The following is a 16,912-nucleotide window of genomic DNA, read 5'->3' on the forward strand; positions in this document are numbered from 1 at the left end:
AGAACAGCTGCTCTGCTAAGTGGTGGAAGCGCAGAACAACGGCTACGCGTTGACAGCAGACGTGCTGTGTGACATTTTGTCGGATGAGTGTGCACCAGAGCACAGCACCATCTTGGAGGTGGAATACACTGCGAGTGACGATTGAACGTAGAATAAATGCCGCTCATTTCCCGATTGGGTGTTTTTACTTTTTAAAAAATTCCGCAAATCACGTGTGTGGGCAGCACTCCGGAAATCGGCCCTCAAATCTGGAAAAAAAAAGTGCGGCCCTGACACGTGTTTATACGGTAACCAAAAGCTGAAATCATTGAATGACCCGAAAAAATATTAAGAACTGTTGCATCTCAGTAAATTTATTTGTTCAAAGACTGGGCAATGCTTGCCTGTTTTTTACACGAGAACAGCGCAGCAATGACTGCTCTTATGTTTCCATGAAAGCTTTATTGCCTGCATACTGTCAGAGCATGGAAGCAGAACTGCTGCAAAATCATGACGCCCTGCCACATCCTTCACGGTGTGACGCGGTGGAGCTCCACCGCTACTGCGTCACACCCATCACGAGCAGCACCATCGTGTATGAGGAGCTCACTGCATGAACTGTGAACAGCATGTGGCAAGCGCGCAGCTGCAGCGCGCTAGAAGAACGGAACCACGCGGACTCGAGTGAAGGAAGCGGCGGAAAAGTGGCAAGAAAAAAAAAATGGGAAAGAGAATGCCAGTGAGGCACCAGTCAGCGTCAAGAATGGTACTTGGCTTAGAGCTGCTGTCACTGCGGGTTGGCATGAAGCTCACAAAAGTGAAACCGAAACTTAGCAGTCGGGCTGTTCTCATCTGTTCATCGTCACGCATTCCGTTGCATGCACCTCTGGTGCGTGAGTGACTCTGCAACGTGGAACTCAGGATTTATGTACGGCTATTCAGTCTCTTGCCGTGCCTGTCATATCTAGACGTGACCTCTCTTTTGGAGCCCGTTCAATGTAACCGATGCGAGACCAGTGGTGTCTCGCATTACTGAGCATCCGACACCAAAGACTTACATGGGCATTGGCCAGCAATTCGAATTATCCAGATTTCCGAATTAACGGAGGTAGAATTAACAATGTTTTACCATGCCCCCGTTCAGCAACCAGTGTACCCACATCTTGCTTTTATGTCACTGTGTTGGTCCATGAGGGTGGAAAAGGTCAGCAACAGAAAAAGGTGACCAGTGTTAGGCAGCGTCACTGTTGACTCTTTTAATGCACTTGTAAAAAATTCTGAGCATTATGCACACTTTCCGAGGAAAGTATGGCAGCGGCTCTTGCCTGCAGTCTTGCTGCCACCTAAATGTCATGTGCTTGCTCCCACTGCTAGGCTTGGAAGACAACCACCATGCAGCCATGCTCTCAGATGATGATGCTGACATGCCAAGAGACAGCGTGAAGAGCAACGTCTTTGCTGGTATGTCTCAAGTTCACTGCCTGGATACAACTGGAAATGGGGAGCGGAGGGCTTTGGAGGGCGGGACAACGAGCCAGTCTGTGCACTTTGAGATCTCAAGCTGCGTGCAGAGCAGAGGAGGGCAGGGGTTCATTACAGTAGGCTCACAAAAGAAGCCCACAGCCACTGAAACCAAGAAAAGCATGGGGGAAAGTTTTTTTTTTTTTTTTTTCCAATTGTGGTGTTGCTCAAAGTGGATACTGTAATCGATCTGAATTGATTAAAAAATGCGAAAATTTCGATTTTGTAAAAATGGCATACACGGTATCAATCTGCTCTAAAGCTCCGGCCTAAGAAGTTTCAAGGTCTAAATTCGACCTCAAACCACTAAAATATGCCACCTATGAAGCCCAGAAATGGCAGTTTCAAAGCAAAATGCTGCAGGACTTTGTTGCTTCCCACAACTGCATCTCCGATAGCCGTCATCTTGGCTTTGTTTGAAAGCTGGGCCCCTTCCCCGATACCTGGTATAACTCACTACTGTGAAATAATTTTCGAACATCCGCATTCCGCTGTTTCTTCAGGCCTCTACAACGACCTCCAAATGGCTGGTGTGTGCTCTTCAAATGCGATTTTCTCAGCTTCGTGTTTTTTGCTAACATTGCTTGCCTTACAGAAGTTTTTATTACGTTTTTATGGTGCAGTTTCATTTAAGCTTATACCGTTGAATTCAGCAAGAACTAAACTGTGGAGCTATGCTGTTTCTGTTTGGCTGAGTCAAACATTTCATATTTTGTAAACTGTTATGTCACCTAACTATACTTCTTAATTATTGTGCTTGGACAAAATTTAACGTTTTTATATGATGACATACTTTGACAACAATATAATTAGCATAGCTCCACTTGGAATGTCTTTGGCTACACCCCTATTATAATCAAAATCAAAAATTGCAGAAAGTGGCTTAACAACCCCCAATAATTTAACTAATTAGGCTTCAGTTATTTTTCTATAATATGGGAACTAGTTGAACTGTACTGAAACAAATTATATTTTTGAGAACAGGAACAAGAGACGATATCTTTAATAGTAAAAATGTACATTTCAAGACCCGCGTCTTCCCTTAATAGTGCAGTCATATTTTAGACGGAAGATAATTTAACACAAAGTAGAACAGAAGTCAACCTCATGCTGCCACTGGAATCCATACCCATGACCATTGAAACTTCACATGTGGTGCTCTACCTTTTCTTGGTTTCATTGGCTTTTGCTTTTCATTAGCTGCATGCAAAGTAACTTGTGTAGACACAGATTGACCTGAGCTCAAGTGATTCCCCTTTATGTTCCCATTGTACATTAAAAACAACTGTTCAACTCTGTGAGATAATTGGTGGCACATATGTTGCCGACCCAACTTTTGAAATGGTAATTTCGGCAAACAGATTGATTAACTCATCTGCAAACTGCATGAACACGTGCCTGTTATGGCACTGAAAAAGGCAGTGGTGATGAATGGGGTTGCAAGCTCTGAGAAGTCAATGAATGAGTGCACCTGTGGGTCTTGTTGGTTGGTCCAGCCATAGTGACTGTCTGCATTGGACCCAATTGACTTGGGTTTTGTTTTGTTATTTTTCAAAAATGACCATGAGGATGAAACCTTCGTACTTTTAAACTAGAAGAAGTTGAGGTGCTCTCTGAATCAGTGGCTCCTTACATGAGCAGCAACAGTGAATGCATGGAGATCTGCCACATTGAATTTGTGGCTTTGCCATTCGGGTACCCAGCATAAAACCGCAGGTTCACTTCCAGCCATGGGGGCCACATTTTAGCAGACATGAAATGTTAAAGCACCTGTGTACTGAGATGCTGATGCACATTAAAGAATTCGGTGTTGGTTGAAAGTAATGCAAAAATTTCTACTACGCCACACCTTATCTTAGCCCGCTGTGTGGGGCTCGTGTGTGCGAACCTATTAATTTGAGCACTTGGGAAGTTGCACTTACTCCAACAAAAAAATGGCCATTGGACGCGAGTTCAATAAACAAGTTCAGTAAATATCTGGTCTGTTCCCTCATTTCCCATAAGCAGAGCTCATGACAGCCTTTTAAAGGGACACTGAGGAGAAATTGAAGTTGGCTTGTATCGATAGAATACCAGCTCCTGATCACAAAAACGCCGCTCTTACAGAAAACAAAGCTCTTGTAAGGTAGAAAATAGCAAGAACCAATATACAGGTATCGCCACCACCGGCCAATCTCGCAAGTACAAGCGTGGTGACGCCATAGGACAAGAGACGCCACCTTGGAGGAATTTTCCTCCCTACATGATTTCGCGAATCTCTGAGGCTGACAAATGACGGTTGCGCGGTTCAATATTGAAATAAGTTTTGTTTAAAAACTGGTAGTGCACTTTTATCATACAAGGAAGACAGGCAAAAGACAACCTGAATGTTGGAAGCAAAAAAAACGGATGCTTGGTGGCGCCACAGGCGGCCAGGAGAGTTTCGATTTGGCGCTTCGCGTCTATGAGCTTTGCATGCCCCGTGGTTTTGTTTTTGACGCGCTTCGATTTACAAGCGCCGAACAGCAGAGGAACTCCAAGTACCGCTTAAAGTGCTAGTTATCCTTTGAAGGAGCCTGTTAAGGCTTGTCAGATGATCGCCACGGTCAATGAAAAGCTATGATGGCACAATGGTCGGTGATCGTACAAGGCAGCACTTGTGTATTCGCACGCTTGCCCGGCGAAACATTCCCGGCTGTGCCAGTCAACTTCAAACTACTTAACGGAAATCGTTTATTAGGGACAGAAGACAAGGTACAAGGCAGTTGAGAAAAATTGCTGATGGCCTAGCTCTGTTAGGCCAGGATATACCTAGCGAAAGCGCGGAGATTTCTGCATCAGAAGAGTGCATTCACTACATGCGCCTTTATTGACGGCTGTAACTTGAGCCGTCGTGGCGGAGCGGTAGCGTTTCCGCCTCAAACGCCGAAGGCCCTGGTTCGATTCCGAACCTCTGCCCCGGACTTCTTTTATTCAGTGAGTGGGCGGGGGGTTTCAGTGGCTCCCATAGATGCCGCAGCTGAATACGTTGGTTAGTGGTTAAGCGCAGGCTCTGTTAAGGCACGTTTATGCTGCGGCGAGGCGCGCGCTGCACGGCGAAGTCACGTCGGTCAAAGCGAGACCCTCTATACTCCAACTGCGCTTGACCGCCGACGCGTTCGGCGGCTTCGGCGCACTCTGACCGCACTGGCGGGTAGATTGGAGCATGTATCTATTTCACGCCGAGTGCGCCAGCCGCCGCCGGCCCGGCCAGACTGATTTGGCTCCGCGGCGAGGTGCGCGTTATATTCAATAGCTGCGGCAGTTTGGCGGAGCTGTTCTTTTCGAGCTCGGTTATTTTAATCCATTCACAGTACATATCTGAATGTACATGCAAGTTGGCGAGAGAGCCAGATCCAGTGGACCCGTTGGATCTAGCGGAAGCCGTTGAAGCGTCGTGCGCCGGCTTTGGTTTCAAGCCGCCGACTTTAAACGCGACCGCCCTCGAGCACACATTTGTTTTTTTGTGGCAAAAAAATAAATAACTTGGCTCTTGCAACCGTGGGAGACCTCGACGCCGCCTGCTGCGCCGTGCAACCGCGCCATTCAAGGAATCACAATCCGTTGGCCCCAAAGCCCTGGCCAGCCTTCGATGGGCGCAAGGCGTCGACCTTGTCCTGGCCCCTCACGACTCCCCGCACTGGGGTTATGATATTTAGTTTGCAACGGCTGCTCTTTGAGGAAGGGGGAAACCACCCGCCGGCGCCTAACCTAACTGTGCTCTCTCAAATGCATCGCACGCACTGTGGGGCTGAGGTCGCTGAAATGCAGGCCAGAGTTTTTGCGAGAACTAATTTGTCAGGTTCGGGAACGGGATCCATCGTAACGCTGGCAAGACGCCGGTGCAAACGTAAACGAATCGACGGTGGCGACCCCCGATAGATGCCTTCAACGTGCGGCGGCGGTAGCTTTCATTTCGGCAGCTGCTAGACCGCACCGCTAGCCGCAGAAATCACGGAGTCTCCGTTTACGTCACGTTTCACGTCACCCCGTTCTGTGTCGTCATAAGAGTTCTCCGTGTCATCATAAGAGTTCTCGAGTTTGTATCGGAGCGGCGGGAAAATATTTTTCAACTTCGAATCCAAATTTCTTTGAAATAAATGCATATTTCGCTCCCGGACAAGCATCAACAAAGCCATGAAATGCCGAACTATCAGATATTGCTAACAAAAAAAATTTGATAGGGTTCTCCTCAGTGTCCCTTTAAGGCATCAAAGGAGTGGCCATAGTCATGTTGGAGGGGCACAGCATAAACCAGTTCTAGGCCTTGCCGGGCAGGATGTGGACAGTCATGGCCTAGTTCACAAGCTCACTTTGAATATTAGAAGCTGACATTGATGCTTTTTTAATGCTAATTGTGTCAGTAGAAATGCATGTAATACTTAACGGAGTTTTTGTTATGAGATATACCATCTCACACTGGTTTGGAAAAGAGGATGTGATGAACAGGGTGTAGATGACCTTCACCGCTCAAAATAAGTTGGTCAGGGTATGCAGCGTAGCCTGATACAAGCTAGATTGTGAGGGAGATAGGGCTAAGAGAGGTTGGGCAGTGGCCTACGCAATAAAAGTTTGCACCATGTAGGACGATAGTCTTCTACAACATTCCCCTTTTGTGTGGCAAATAAGTGGTATGGTTTTAGCATACTTAAACAGAGTGGGCATGTGAAAGCATGTGTTTAGCCTGATTGGCTCATGGTTTTGCTTCGCTGGGTCATCAGCACGTGTGGCGACGATTAATATTAGAGTCAGGTTAAGCTCTGATCAAGGTTAAGCTGATCTGATCTGTTCACGCCGCAGATGCAAATGTATGAAGACAACAATGTGCAATGCAGAGCACGAGAGTGTGTTGCAGTTTAGCACAAGGTGTGATCAGTTGCGGCGATAGCAGTGCCCTCATGCAGTGGCCAGTGAAGCTGATCTGTTTGCACAGCCACGGGTCCAAAATCCTTGTCGTGGCAATATATGGGCTGTTGCTACGCTAGGCTTGGCCAAGGTCACCCTCGAGATCACCTTCGCATTGGCTACAGCTGCCATGATGCTCCTCCGGACTAACCCGAGATTACACGAGGTACTCCGAGGCTTCACACAAGATTCTTGGCTAGGACCGTGCCAAGTACTGCTTTCGCAGTAAAAATATATCGGCCAGACTGTGCTACGTGTTAGAGTGCCTGAGGGAACATGGCAGCTTGCAAAAGACGCACTGTGATTGCATTGCTGAGATTGTGGTTAGCATCTCTGAATTGTACCTCAATTATCTACAGCCACAAAGGTCAGCTTTTGTGTGAGCTAGTCGACACGTACATGATGAAAGGCCTATGAGCACATGCTTTGTGCTGCCATCCATCAGCCTGCAGCAGGACGAATTTCATTATTTTTTTCATTTCTAAGGTCCGAGTATTAGTAATGGCATAGGGTTCAAGTAAGGTGGCTTGCAGCATTTGTGTGGCAAAAAGCATTCTTTGGGTACATGTGCAGATTTTAATTTCGATTTGTGCTTTGGCGGTTCTCAGAACGTATGTACCATATTTACTCGCATAATAGACCCACTCGCATAATGATCCCACCTACCACTTTGTCTGTTGAGAATGTATATTATGCGAAGCATAATAGGGACACTACTTAGCTCAACCATAGCCCAGCCTGGCGCGGCCGCGACCACCAAGGCTAACTCCCGCTCCTCCCGCTAGAGGCGCTGCAGCCGAGCACGTGGTCTGACGTCACGACAGCTGAGGAGAGACGGGGCTTAACTCGCGCGGTCGCCGCGCGGCCGCGACCACCAAGGCTAACTCCCGCTCCTCCCGCTAGGGGCGCTGCAGCCGAGCACGTGGTCTGACGTCACGCCAGCTGAGGAGAGACGGGGCTCAACTCGCGCGGTCGCCGCGCGGCCGCGACCACCAAGGCTAACTCCCGCTCCTCCCGCTAGGGGGCGATTGTCGTCGCGGCATTGTATAAAAGAGCCCCGCTCCTCACGCCGAGGCAGTCATACAGCGACTAAAACGTCTATTATGCTTCGCATCCTAGGCTTAACCTTAGCTAAGCCAGGCAATTTTTTTTATGCATTAGCTTTTTGTAGTGCATTCCTTAGTTTCGCACCGTCCACAGCGCTGATATTTCCAGCGCAACAAGCTTCTGCTTTGATAATGACACAGCGTTTTATCTTTTGACAAGAGCTCTTACAGCAAACTTGGTGGAGTGCCAAGGTGCTGTAAGCCTACAGGAGCACCGGTGGCGGTGGCTTGCCCAGCATACTGCTTTGCGGCCAGCTACGCCAGTGTATGCTGGGAAAGTCGGCAAGTGTTCAATCATCGGAGAAGTGCGTAGCAATTTAAACCAGAACACTAAAAAAAAACATCCTCCACACAGGAATGCTTTGGAAGAAGCAGGACCTTCAGACCTCAAAGCGATTTGGCGAGTTCGAGTTCGGGAGTGAAAATACCTAACCCTTTTGACGCCATGGCTAATGCTTAAACATTTTTTTTGCACACTCGTAACCAACCTGCGAGTTTTTTTAACCTCACATAAAAAATGCACTTTTAGGACCGGTGTTAAGCATGTTTGCTTTATCTCACCGCGGTTGGCCAGCACCAGGGACTTTTACAAAATCGTCTGATTGTTCCATGGACCTGTAATAGAGCAAACTTTTCGAAGCGAACGATGCTAAATGCCAGCGGCACGAATGCGGCTAATCACGTGCTTTTGTTGAGACGCAGCCTTTATGATTTGCTTCGCAGAGTACCACAATGTTGTGCCGTATTCCCAGGCACCCAGCTGGAGAAATCTGAGCCTCCCTGCTCACCTGGTGGACTGCTGGGTGTTCCCGGAGGCCACCATCACCACCACCACCACCACCATCACCACCACCAGGGAGGTGGCAACAGTGGTGACGGTGTGACCTCATCTGACCTGGGCAGCATCAAGATGCCCGACGATGCCGTGTTTGGCTTCTCAGGGGGCATCTTCAAGGACGCCACGGCTGAAGCAGCAGCGGGAGGTCAGGGGGACGGCAGTGATGCCAACCACCACCACCAGCACTGCGTGGTCTCCACCGTGGCAGGAACAGCATCCACGACAAGTGCGCCTGGTGAGTAGTAAATCTTTTGCTCAAGCCACATTCATGAGAAGGTCAGGCAAAGATTTGTGCTCATGGTTACAAACATGGCTGTGAAACATCACAAAGGCATGCGGACAAGGAATTGAAGAAAGGACTCAACACAGCACTGACTTTCAACTGACAATCTGTTTGCATTGCCGCTTTTACAGTTGTCCACACATTTGTCTAGAGCGCTCATACTGTGCACCAGGGAGTACACTTGCTTGATCTACAAGTGGCTTAGGGGGCTTGGAACAAGACGTTATCGTGTGTGCAGATACCCATTGATTGTTTTTAACCCCTTGAGGCCAGCCAAGCAGCGGTGATTGTCATAAAGGCACAACACAGCGCGTAAACAAATATATGGACGTTTGTATAAGTCCACACAAACGTCTACTAAAGAGGAAAACTATGTAGGGTAACCAAGGAAAGAAACCAGCCACAAAGCACACACATGCAAGACAGAAGATGAAATCAAAAGCAGATTTTCTTTATCCAAGATGGAGACAAAAGAGGTGCTAATGCAACTTTTACCTGGCTTGATTTCAGTCACGCTGATAATCTCTCTTGCGAGATTTTCTTTATTCTTGTTTACAACTTTTCAGCTTTCAAACAGTGGGCCTCATGGGCAGTTGCGACAGTGGATAACAATGTGGCAGAAAACGTTAACATTTCTTTGCTGCTCCATAAGCCTGTCATTTAAACAGCCACCAGTTTGGCTTGTGCAAATGTTGGCAGAAGACACAGGAATCGAAGAAATGAGGTTGTCCTGATGCAGTGCAAGCTACATTACTGGTACAGTTGATGTTACTGAAGTTATTGGTGCTACTAGTATTACTGGTGCGTTTTTTAGCGCTCGCCAATGGTCCTCACAATGTTGTTCACACGCATGTATGAGCCAATAGTTACAGGTGCAACATTCTACACCACTGTGTGCGTGTGGCTTCCTCTTGACTGCTTGCACTTCTTTACTACCAGGCAGCCATGTAAAGTAGGGACGGTCTTCAAATAAAAGCACCTCTACGTTGCACATCTATCATATTTCGTCACTCAGTGGGCTGAGAGACGAAGTATTTTTGTTCTTGCTGTCGTTTACTGTTCTTCTTTCTGCAGGGCAATTGCTGGGTTGTCACAGCTTTGTGCATGCACTAGTCAGAATCGCCTTGGTCATGCACTTTGCAGCTTGCATGTATCTTGTGTACGGCCACCGTAAGGATGGTGTACATATTCTGGGTAAAAATTACAATGGCTGTAAACATCTAAACCTCAAAGGCTGTCGGTATGAGAAAAGCAGGAAGTCATATTTTTTTCTCAAAAGAATTTTACGAATTCAAAAAGCCTTTCAGCTCTACAGCCATCTGTTGAGAAAATTTTGACTTATTTATTAAATCAGTTGATCAAACCTACCACCACTTGGTGTAGATGAGCGTGGCTCACTTTGTTGTGGCTTTGCCTTGGTGTGCAACCGCCAGCGGGCGAGGAGGCCAAGCTGTCGGCCGAGGACGAGGTGTACCGACTGCACTCGGGAGACCTCTCCTGCTTCACGGCCAGCATCAATGCGGCCTCCGAGGGTGCGCAGGCGGCTGGGGAGCAGCTGGGTGACCTGTTCGGCTACGGATCCGACTTTGCCAAGGGCCTCCAAGCCGAGGGGCAGGACAGCCCCGTGCTGCTTAGCATCAAGGACGATGAACTCAGCGACGGTACACGACACTGTTGATCTCCCGTGCCGCTTGATGCTTGGGTGACGTTTGCGTGACGCTTGCTCAATGCTGTCATGAAGCATTGTAAGGTGAAAAGATATCTTAGTGGAGGAGTGACATCAGCAGTGCGCTATTGGAGCAGCAAAACGCACCAGACTCCTCGCAAAGCGCAACTAGATGGCCGACGAAACGGACATTAGAGTGGAAGCTTAGGCTACAATGCAAACAGGATTAATCCTTTCACACTCCCTCTGAATGGTATACTTAAAGATGGCCAAGTGTTGAATGCCGCCTAACAGCATTCATGACAGGACACAGCCCACATAGCCCTCGCGAATCTGTTACACAGCACGGCAAGCCCCATGATGTTGCCTGGCTCCCTAACAAATCAAAGGCACGATAAAGCATACGCGTAGAGGTACAGCTTGCAGGTGGTGCTGTACACGGTGCAGTTACACTGTCTGGCTTCCGGGTTCGTGTTTCTGTCATAACCTTTTTTAGTTGTCCTCAATAGCCAAAGTTATATACAGCAGAATCTCGGCGATATGAACACAGTTGATACGAATTTCGCGATAATACGAATTCGCGAAATTCCCCGGCCAGAGTGCACTGTGTACGATGCATGGAATTTCGGATGTTCTGAATTCTGTCCCTCGCCTGTATGGATGACATGAACTCGCGAGCCGCGACCGCACCCTCGAGCACTAAGCGCTGCCTGCACATCGCCTAAGTCGCGATGTCTAATAGCGCGGTACGGACAGCGCTCAGTGAGCGACGGTGCGCGGCCCGCACATCGCCAAAGTCGCGATCGCTAATCATGCGGTATGCACCGTGCTCACTGAGTGGCGGTGCACAGCCCGCACATCGCCAAAACCGCAATCGCTAATAGCGCAGTACGCGCAGCGCTCAGTGAGCGGCGGTGCGCGGTACGCACCGCAAGTAGCGAGGTGTGGCCACACAGCAGTGAATAAATCCTGTCAGCTGTAAACAGATCTATGTGAAGGCATTTTTCATGCTTCTGCATACGAATTTTGTTCGTTTGGGTGATACGAAATTTCGGATGATACGAATTTTTGTGTGATCCCGTGAAATTCGTATCACCGAGATTCTGCTGTAGCTTCTATATTGTGATATAAATAAAAATTGTGCAAGATGAGAGCAGTTGCCGTGAAACAACTGCAAAAATGCATACGAGCCACAGCTTCATCTGTTCCGCTATCCTCTGCAAGCTTCATTTCTGGAAATGACACGAACACTGGCACCCGTCCTCATTCTTCACTGGCGTGTTAACAGCCAATCTTCGACTCCGTCCTGGTATGGTGCAGTGACGTGCGACGTGGGGCTGCACACCACTTCCCAATGCGTGTGAAGTTTCGGCTCTTGATGGCTGTCAGTGCATTTTCTCCGCGTGCTGGCAAAATGCAATTTTACTAGGAAAGGCCGAGTTAGCTGACATGACAACTGTGGGATGCTGAATCTAGTGAGCAGCCTTTAGAAACACCATCATTTTTTGCCGCTAGTTGTTATGAACAGGGTTTTTCTTAATTTCCAAATTTTGAGAAAGTTGAAATAGTAAAAGTGCGACGTTAAATTAATCAAATAGCAACTATTCTGTTTGCAGACTATTTGCACGAACCCCGTAATTAGAAATAGTCGAGGGTTCGACGGCATACCGTCTGGTCAGGAATCATGGCTTGATGAGGTTCGCTGGTCACTGACCAAGGTCAACAAAATAATGACGTTTCGGGAGTGCTACGACATCAAGGGAGCCGTAGCGCTCCCGAAACGTCATTATTTTGTTGACCTTGGTCAGTGACCAGTGAACATCATAATTAGAAGTCGCTTTTTTGGAAGGTGTTTTTTTTTTTTGCATGTCTCAGTGGCATCGTTTTTAACAGTAGATACAAATTAAAGGCTCGTTATTTAAAAGTTATTTGATAGGGTTTGTAAGTGCCAATTTGTGATGTGGTACGTTGCTTTAGCTGATTGACTTTGTCACCAATCTGTGGTAGCTTGCTCTGCAAAAGGGCTGCAGGTGTTCAGAAACATTCTGCTTGTGTCAGAGTGTATCATCTGCCATTCCACATGATGTTGACAGCCAGTGGTACCCACGCAATGTTGAAAAAACAGGGAAGGTCAGTTTGTATTTGAGGGGAGCAGGAGGAGATACGGCCTCTGTCTACTTTGGGAGTGGCCTACTGTGGGAAACTTAGCTGCGCTTTTTTCCTTCACCAAAGAAATGCCTCATCTGGATGTAACGCAATGCCTTCCTCTTTACCCGCGCCTCCTTCGTGGCTTGCCTGTAAGCCGCATTAATAATCAGCAGCAGTGCACACATTTGTGACCATCACTTCTTTCCCTCTGTCCTCTTTTGCTCTTGCAGGTTCCAAGGAGGTGGCACGTATAAAGTGTGAGTGCACTCTCTTGTATAGAGTGACCCTAAGCTGAGAATGCTATTCTCTTACCTGCACGCGTGCACATCCTTGTAAGTTGGCAAGCGTGCCGGTGACTACAAGCTTATCAGAGTGCGCACTTCTTGCAAGACTGACGAGACTAGTGTGGTACTTTGCAGGAACGAGGCAAATCTTGAATTAGGGATAAGAAATGCGTTAGGATCCGTAGCTCACCAGTCTACTTAAGGATAGATTGCGCAATTGCATATATACAAGTTAATTTCAACGTGAGAATCTACCTAGGCCGGCATTTAGTCAGCACAGGGTAGTCTGTTTAGTCTTCAGTAGGAAGAACGAATGTCTTTTCCCTCAGCCATGCACAGCAGTTCTGATCAAGGCATTGTGCCTGTACTGCTTTAGCTACTATAGTAGCTGCAACGGCTGACTGTGAGCATTCTTATTTTTCATGAAAATTTGGCCTTGTAATCAATTTTTTCCTCCTACAGTGAGCTGATAGTCTGTGTAACCTATTCGCTGACACAAGCCAATTGTGTTAAATTGCACCAAACAAAAAAACCTGCTACATGCAGTTACATGATGACAAAATACGAGTAATCTGCGCCAAGCCTGCACCAAAAGTCAGAATTTTCAAAGAACACAATTCATGGGTGCCTCGTGTAATCTTACATGAAGTTAGGCGGCACAAGCGGAAAATCCTTCAATCGGTTGGTAGGTATGCGGGCGGGCATCATGCTGACTGGGCCCGTTGTCAGCTCACATAATGAAAACAGAAGCGAAACAGGGGCCAAATCCACGACTTGGTTTCCTTTTCTGTGGGCCACCACGTACAATTGACCTTGTCATTGCATGTCATTACGCCAGCTGATATCATGTGGTGACACGGCCCGTCGCGTGCAGCAGCCCGTGGAGAAGTGAGCCAATTCCAAAGCAAACAGTCTCATGGCTTTGATGCCAGGAGTACGGCACGCAGGGGTACACATAATCCGGTCATCCCATGGTGTGGAGGGCATGTCTGAAATGCACATGGCACTAACATTCACAAACAGAACCGGTGTAGACTTTCACATCCTTGCTCGGCCAAAGTGGGTAAAACAGCACACTGCTGCGAAGTTCTGAGTAGGTGTCAGTTTTGTGGTTTCTTTCTTTGCCTTGTCGAAAAGAGATGGTTAAGTGGCATTAAGCAGTTAGCTAGCACAGGGGTTCTGAAACTGGTTTGCACAGAACACTTTGGTTCCTTGGTGCTGCTTTTTGAGGCTTCTCGAGCTTCCTTAATTCATGCATGTTTCAACATCCACCATTCTTTCACCCACTTTGCTTTTGGGCTAATTATACTGCAATTATTTCTAGTAGGCTGTTCCAGTATACCGCCAGACAGTGTAATTAATAACGGGCATTTTTTCGGGGGCTCCTGCACCTGCATGCTCTTCTCTTTAATGCATGTTACTAGGAAGGAAGGGATGCAAGCCAAGACACACGGTGTTCTTCAACACCATTTGAAACCCACTGGGCTTCCCCGGGGCTAGAATGACTGAGAGGTAGTGTATTGCATTGCATAACATGCACTGGAGGCTGCTAGCTATAGGAGAAAGTCTGGCATTGTGAAACTTTAATGTCATATTGAAGCTTTCATTACAACCTGTCACCACTCACCACTGTGGCTGAGTGGATTTGGTGTTTGGCTGCTGATCGCAAGGTCGCAGGTCCGACCCTGGCAATGGTGGGTGTATTTTGATGGATACAAAATACATGTGCTATGGGACAGTCGCATGGTAAAGAACCGCTGGTGGTTGAAATTAAACGGGAGCCATCCACTGCAGCATCCTTCTGAGCCCATGTGTCGATTTGTGATGTTAGAACTGCGCATACCTGTCTCCTTTTTGTTTACACGAACTCATGAGAAATGCAAACGCGCTCGTGGAAACAGAAAAAGTGGCACTGCTCACTACTGTTAATTTTTCAGCTCTAAAGCACGACATCAGCGTTACTAGATCGTAATGAAGTTGTCGCATGTAAAGCAGGCCCGTTGAAACCAAACAGTCAGTGCTGGGAACTTATAGAATTGACACTGAGGTGACATCTGGTCTCACTTCCCTTGACAGTAATGCTAGGTCAGAAGCGTAAACATTCATAGCTTCATATCTGTAGCTAGCTTCCTTTCAAGTGCAAATGGCATTGCCTTTCTTTGAAGCAGTTGCTTCACTACTATAGGTAACGGGCTGAGATCGCCGTGTACTTCCCATATCCTTCAAGGCTCAGCCAAGGTCAAGGTTTAAGTTATATGTTTGGAGAACCAGTGAATGGTCAGTGGTCAGACCAATTGTCGAGCCATTGCAAAGGTCAAATCAAGGTGTTCACGGTCGCTGAGGTCACATCAAGGTCAACCAAAATCTGGTCACGTGATCAACTCTTGGCTCGCCGAGGAGCTGAACCGTGGCGTTTACGTAATAGGGCGTGACGTCACACTCTCATTAACTGAGTGCATAACGGGCGGGGCGCCGGCGCACCTAGGAATGAAGTCTACATGCGGTGTCAGCCACCACACACAATCATCACATGCCAGGCTAAACCATCGTGAAGCTACTGCTTCTCCCTCAGTTTAACCAAAGCTAAACCACCGTTAATTTTTCACCTAGGTGGAATTGTATGTTATCATGTGACCTTACCCATGCACAATGTGGCATTTCAGTTAATAGGTATTTTTATAGAATAGCATATGCTCACTTGCGTACACTAATCTAAATCATTTTGCAGGGCGTTACGCTCTTTGTCATGTCTGCACTTTTAGCTCAGAATATTTAAATGAAGATGCAGCGATATTGGATTGGATGAAATTGGATGCTTCAGCTTAGTGGCACCATCCGATGCATCATAAACCGATGCTCCTCTTTAAAGGGACCGAACACTAATCAAAACGTAACATAGGATCATGGCGGAAATGAAAATATTGTGCCTCAAGCTGTAAGAATTGAGTACTGCAAGAATTTATCATTTTAATTTGGCATTGAAAATAGCATAAAAAGCCATCTTGCAGCGAAACCCGCCATTATCATAGTAGTCTCCCATGTGACCACATCTCGGTAAATTATGCCTTATTTATTTTAAGTGCAGTTTTTTTCTTTCTGGAGTGTTCGTCTTGTTCTGTTGTAGTTTACACTCTCTCCAGTGCACCATTCGATGAAAAGCAACACTCCCTTCGCATCATCGACCATGTGCTTTTAGCTTTTGTAGCTAGATGGCACCACAATGTTTTGAATTTCTTGGATGGAGCAGCAACCACGGTGTACTAAAACTTTCATCGAGAAGGCATAAATCGCTCTGCCATAACAGCTTTGGGTGTCTGAAAGGACGCTACAATACCAAAAATATCTTTGCACTGTCTGGCGAGTGAGGTTTTTATTAGTTTTTGTTACAGCGCTTTTGCCAACGTGCAATTGCCATCGTGCTCTCTAATCATGGTTTCTAGCATCCGGATGCATCAGAACGGGCACAAGCACTGGTTTAACATTTCTCGGCAAAAATTTCCTACTGCGTTTCAAATAAAACAGTTGCAGAATTCAGCATTTTAGACAGCAAGCTTTCTGTTGGGCTGAAAAAATTGTGCGCTTAAAATTCAGTGTTCCGTCCCTGTAAGCCTAGGAGTGGCGGAACCACCACTCGAATTAAAAAATGCAGCAGATTTATTGCTCATGCATTTTGTTATAGATAGGGGCTGGACTTTTCAGTGTAAACCAAAAAAATAAAGAATGATAAAAGTACAGTAATCCCTCGTTATAACGAAATCGCTTTACTCGAAATATTGCTTTATTCGACATTTCTTACGGTCCCGACCCAAACGCATGCATTTTAAGCCACATTACTTGAAGTGCACATAGAGCTTGACCCGCTTAGAGCGAAGTGGCGACCCTTTTGCGCATGCAGTAACAAATTAACACCGCTGACGAATTAGTCTCAGGCAGGCACAGAACAGGTCACAAAAGTACCAAACTTACGACTGATGACCTGCCTAGTAACGGGTACAAGGCGAGTGCCGAGTGCCCCCAGCTGTTTACAGCGGATGCGAACGAAAGCGCGCCAGAATCGGTTGCAGTCGCATCGCTAGTGTCTCCCGTGATAGAATCCAAATGAAAATCAAATTTTTGTGACGCTTTGCGATGCCAGAAAACCGCGGTCTCTTGGATGCCGAAAAG

At 47.1% G+C, this 16,912-nt stretch overlaps 1 protein-coding gene across 10 annotated transcripts in view; it reads left to right on the forward strand.

Moving 5' to 3' along the window:
- LOC144124708 (uncharacterized) overlaps positions 1-16,912 on the forward strand; it is a 75,474-nt gene that overhangs the window by 46,140 nt on the left and 12,422 nt on the right. For 5 of the 10 annotated variants that reach the window (XR_013313266.1, XR_013313267.1, XM_077657554.1 and 2 more), the window contains 4 exons: positions 1,354-1,440; positions 8,282-8,602; positions 10,084-10,311; positions 12,695-12,721. Coding sequence is in view for 5 of the 10 variants with exons in the window: in XM_077657554.1 (XP_077513680.1) it covers positions 1,354-1,440; positions 8,282-8,602; positions 10,084-10,311; positions 12,695-12,721 (663 nt within the window). In the remaining 5 variants the exon portion in view is untranslated. The remainder of the gene's footprint in view (positions 1-1,353; positions 1,441-8,281; positions 8,603-10,083; positions 10,312-12,694; positions 12,722-16,912) is intronic. The other 5 variants (XR_013313268.1, XR_013313269.1, XR_013313265.1 and 2 more) reach the window with 1 other exon arrangement.

The sequence above is a fragment of the Amblyomma americanum genome, chromosome 3, assembly GCF_052857255.1.
Source record: "Amblyomma americanum isolate KBUSLIRL-KWMA chromosome 3, ASM5285725v1, whole genome shotgun sequence".
NCBI classification, from domain to species: domain Eukaryota; kingdom Metazoa; phylum Arthropoda; class Arachnida; order Ixodida; family Ixodidae; genus Amblyomma; species Amblyomma americanum.